General features: G+C 46.5%; 1 protein-coding gene across 1 annotated transcript in view; it reads right to left on the bottom strand.

The window, feature by feature from the left end:
- Positions 1–2,451: 2,451 nt before the first annotated feature.
- LOC119338862 (sex-determining protein fem-1-like) overlaps positions 2,452–3,937 on the bottom strand; it is an 8,606-nt gene continuing 7,120 nt past the window's right edge. Inside the window, exons 8-10 of the mRNA XM_037611079.1 lie at positions 3,396–3,566; positions 3,236–3,315; positions 2,452–2,794 (exon numbers count right to left, since the gene is read on the bottom strand). Of these exons, the coding sequence (XP_037466976.1) occupies positions 2,746–2,794; positions 3,236–3,315; positions 3,396–3,566 (300 nt within the window). The 3' untranslated portion in view covers positions 2,452–2,745. The remainder of the gene's footprint in view (positions 2,795–3,235; positions 3,316–3,395; positions 3,567–3,937) is intronic.

Below are 3,937 nucleotides of genomic sequence, written 5' to 3'. Positions count from 1 at the left end.
ACCTCAGTCCGTCTGTCTATTAGCAGATCATGGTCTGCTTCTAGCTATTGTTGCTTCTTCTTCAGGCTTCTTGCAGTGGTTGTAGGCTGGCGCTCGAAGCGCTCCTGCTCTACGGGATCCTCAGGCACGCCGAATTCGTCGTCGCCTAAGCTTATCTCGTCTTCAGAGAGAGGCATATAATTGTCGACCTTCAAGTCTCCGTCTGTTGCCTGTTCATCTGGGCTAGCTTGCCCGTCTTCCTGTTCGGCCTGTTCAAAGGTAGGCTGATCGGGATTGTATTCATCTTCGGCACCATCCGGAGTGTTTTCGTCTCCTGTGCCGGTGTTGCTATGGCGGGGCTTAGAGCGGTGTTGATGACGCCCATGTTTTGATTGCTTCCCTAAGGGGTTATCTTCTATTGCCTCCTCACCATTGCTCTCTTTGTTGGTGTCCACCATGTATATATCATATGAAGAGGTGGTTGTCCAACGCCCTGTGGGCGGTGGTTCCTGTTCTTCTCCTGTATCGTCGTCTATACCGTCGACGTCTCCGGAGTCGAAGTCAAGCACGTCGGTCAAATCATCAACAGTGGCTATTAAGTGGGTGGTGGGTGGGTAACGAATTTCTTTGTCGCCTGCTTCCCACTCGAGTCGAACATAGTTCGGCCAGGAATCTCCTGACAGATAGAGAGACCTTAATGAATTTAGCACATCGCCAAGGGGGGAGTGCTGAAAGATATCCGCGACGGTGAACTCCATTACTGGAGCCCAATCGGACTCGATGGGCCCGAGCGCGCGTGGTTCGGAACCTACGCCCGGACACAAGTCCGGGGGTCCGGTGATGCAGATTCCCTCAACGGCGAAATCTGTGTCCGGCTCTACCGCCGAAGAGTATGCGGCTTCCGTGGTGGGGTCCATCCACCCATCCTCGGACGACGCGATCTGCCTCGGGTTTAGGTCCGGAACAGCTGCAGGGGCGATATCCCGAATACCGTTCGGCAACAGATTTAAGTCGTGCTCGTCGTGACTGTTCGGCCTTCCTGATGTAGGCCCGAATCCGTTGAAGATCAAGTCTCCGCGGATATCGATCGTGTAATTCAAGTTTCCGAACCTGACCTGATGGCCAGGGGCGTAGCTGTCGATCTGCTCCAGATGGCCAAGCGAGTTGGCCCGCAATGCGAAGCCGCCGCACACGAAGATCTGTCCGGGGAGAAAAGTCTTGCCTTGGACTACGTTGTTGAAGGTTGAGGGAGCCATTGAGCCTTACAGCGACGACACAGAGGAACTCTCAGTGAAAGCACCAATGTCGGTGTCAAAACCGGCGGATCTCGGGTAGAGGGTCCCGAACTGTGCGTCTAAGGCTAATGGTAACAGGAGGCTGGGGACACGATGTTTACCTAGGTTCGGGCCCTCTCGATGGAGGTAATACCCTACTTCCTGCTTGATTGATCTTGATGATATGAGTATTACAAGAGTTGATCTACCATGAGATCATAGAGGCTAAATCCTAGAAGCTAGCCTATGATTATGATTGTTCTGTCCTACGGACTAAACCCTCCAGTTTATATAGACATCGGAGGGGGCTAGGGTTACACAGAGTCGATTACAGAGAAGGAGATCTATCATCCGAATCGCCAAGCTTGCCTTCCACGCAAAGGAGAGTCTCATCCGGACATGGAACGTAGTCTTCAATCATGTATCTTCATAGTCCAACAGTCCGGCCAAAGTATATAGTCCGGTTGTCCGGATACCCCCTTATCCAGGACTCCCTCAGACGGCTCCACCTCCATTCATCGACGCCTACACGGAGGAGGGGCACAGCCGCGCTGACGACCGGAAGAGGAAGGGGCCGGCGAGGAAATGATGATTTCCTCCGCCCTGCCCCGTTATGTTTATATTTTATATGGATTTGCCATTGAACTCCGGCGAACTATGCTTCTTTTGTCCGATGATGTGTAGTTGATCCAATGAACTGCGTGTTGTCGATTGTGTTTACGTAGCGTTGCATGGGTTGTATGGTTTTGAGGGTTTAGAGATGAGGACACATGTGTTGCATGGGTTGTATGGTTTTGAGGGTTTAGAGATGAGGACACATGTGTGAAAGCCACTAAATGAGGTGTGCCTCAGTGCCCAGGCGCATCCGCGGGCTTTTGAAGGCCTGGATGTTCTTACTCACCTGAGACTATGCATGCATGTTACTCCCTCCGTTCCAAATGTTTTCTAAAAGATATGTTACTCCCTCCGTTCTGAATGTCTTCTAAAAGATTTCAATACGAATGTCTTCTAAAAGATTTCAATACGAACTATATATAGATGTACATAGACATATTTTAGAGTGTAGATTCACTTATTCTACTTCGTATGTAGTCCATATTGAAATCTCTAAAAAGACTTAGAATCGGAGGGACTATTTCTCAAACTGTCGCTGGATGTTTGTGTTTGTTATGTAACCAGCAATGCCACTCTGTTAATATGATTGTGAGCGCATGAACACAGAAGTTACATCACGTGTGACGTCAGTTGTATCTCGGAAACCAAGTTCGGTTTTTGTGAGTGAGCGCACTCAGTAGTATTTTGTGTTTGTCAGTTACATGCAACGGTAATACTCCCATCAGACACATCGCTCTACTTTTACTCCCTCTGTAAAGAAATATAAGAGCATTTAGATCACTAAAGTACTTTCTAAAGGAAATCAGTCTTTGGGCAAATGAAGAAACTCCTGAGCCGTTTCAAGTCTTCAACTGATTTCCCTGCAACACCCAAATAGTCACTTGGCTTTGGTGCTCCGAGACGTCTTCAACGACTTCATAGCTTCCCTGAATATTCCAAGAAGTATCAGATATTTTGGAACTGCATAGTTACGTCTGGCACTTGTAATTCTGTAGGCGCTATTGCACGACAGTATATATTGATAATGAATATGACATGTGTGCCTCTTTCTAAATATCAGTAAAATACTACTCAAGGGCAGATTACGGAGTTACTATACATCAGGGTAGGTTGGTGTACGGCAAGAGATGGCATTGCCATTGATAACAGTACAAAGTGGCATTCCGAAATCCTAACAAACACAAAATAGAACGGAGCTAGTCAACATCTTCACAAGTTCTCCAGTCTCATGACAAGGGCACATGCATGTACTTACAGCATACGCAAGTGTTCAACGTATAACTAATACTGTGCTTGAGATGTGCTGAAACACGGCCAGCCAGTCGTCAAAATGCATTAATGTAACCAAAGAGGCAGATGGGTTTTACCGTAATGCATCCTCGATATCAGTGTCCACTGGGTCCAATTTGAGTCCATCCAAGAACCGTTCACTTGCGCCCTCATAGTCCTGATGATAAAGACCAAGGGAGGGATCATAAACAATTTACAATACCAAGAGAAAACAGCCAGCCATATCCTCTATGTAACCTTCAGTAGCATCAGAGCTTCACCCTGCCGGTGACAAGCTTTTGGCCAGTGAGGCCGCATTTTTCTGCATTTATTAGCATCTAGCAAAGCCTTTCTTCCATTCCCCATGTTAAGCCAACAAAGGCTCCTGTCTGAGAACAAGACCGCATCATCAGGATCAAGCTGCATTGCCTACATCACACAAGACAAAACGACAATTGAGCTACTAAGTTTCTTTTAACTCACATTGAATGAGTTAACTGGATAAAAAACAGTTAGGAAGCTGTGAACACTCAAACAAGAAATCTACACATAGCTGCAGAGAAATTCATACTAGCCTACATAAAATACAAATTAGCAAGTCTACAAAAGCCAGCCTAACATACACTTACTAAATATATAGCACAATGTTAAGTACACTCGTTTATTCTATTCTAGTCCTAACAAGAAATCTGCACATAGCTGCAGAGTAACTTTTGAACTAAATAACTTATATTAAACAGCTTGCTTTTCATTAGCCCACTCGTTCATCCTAGTCATCCCTGTTTTTTTTTTCTGACTAA

This window comes from Triticum dicoccoides, chromosome 7B, assembly GCF_002162155.2.
Source record: "Triticum dicoccoides isolate Atlit2015 ecotype Zavitan chromosome 7B, WEW_v2.0, whole genome shotgun sequence".
In the NCBI taxonomy this organism is placed as follows: domain Eukaryota; kingdom Viridiplantae; phylum Streptophyta; class Magnoliopsida; order Poales; family Poaceae; genus Triticum; species Triticum dicoccoides.
The sequence above is the reverse complement of the archived record's forward strand: the minus strand, read 5'-3'. Positions and strand labels throughout refer to the sequence as shown.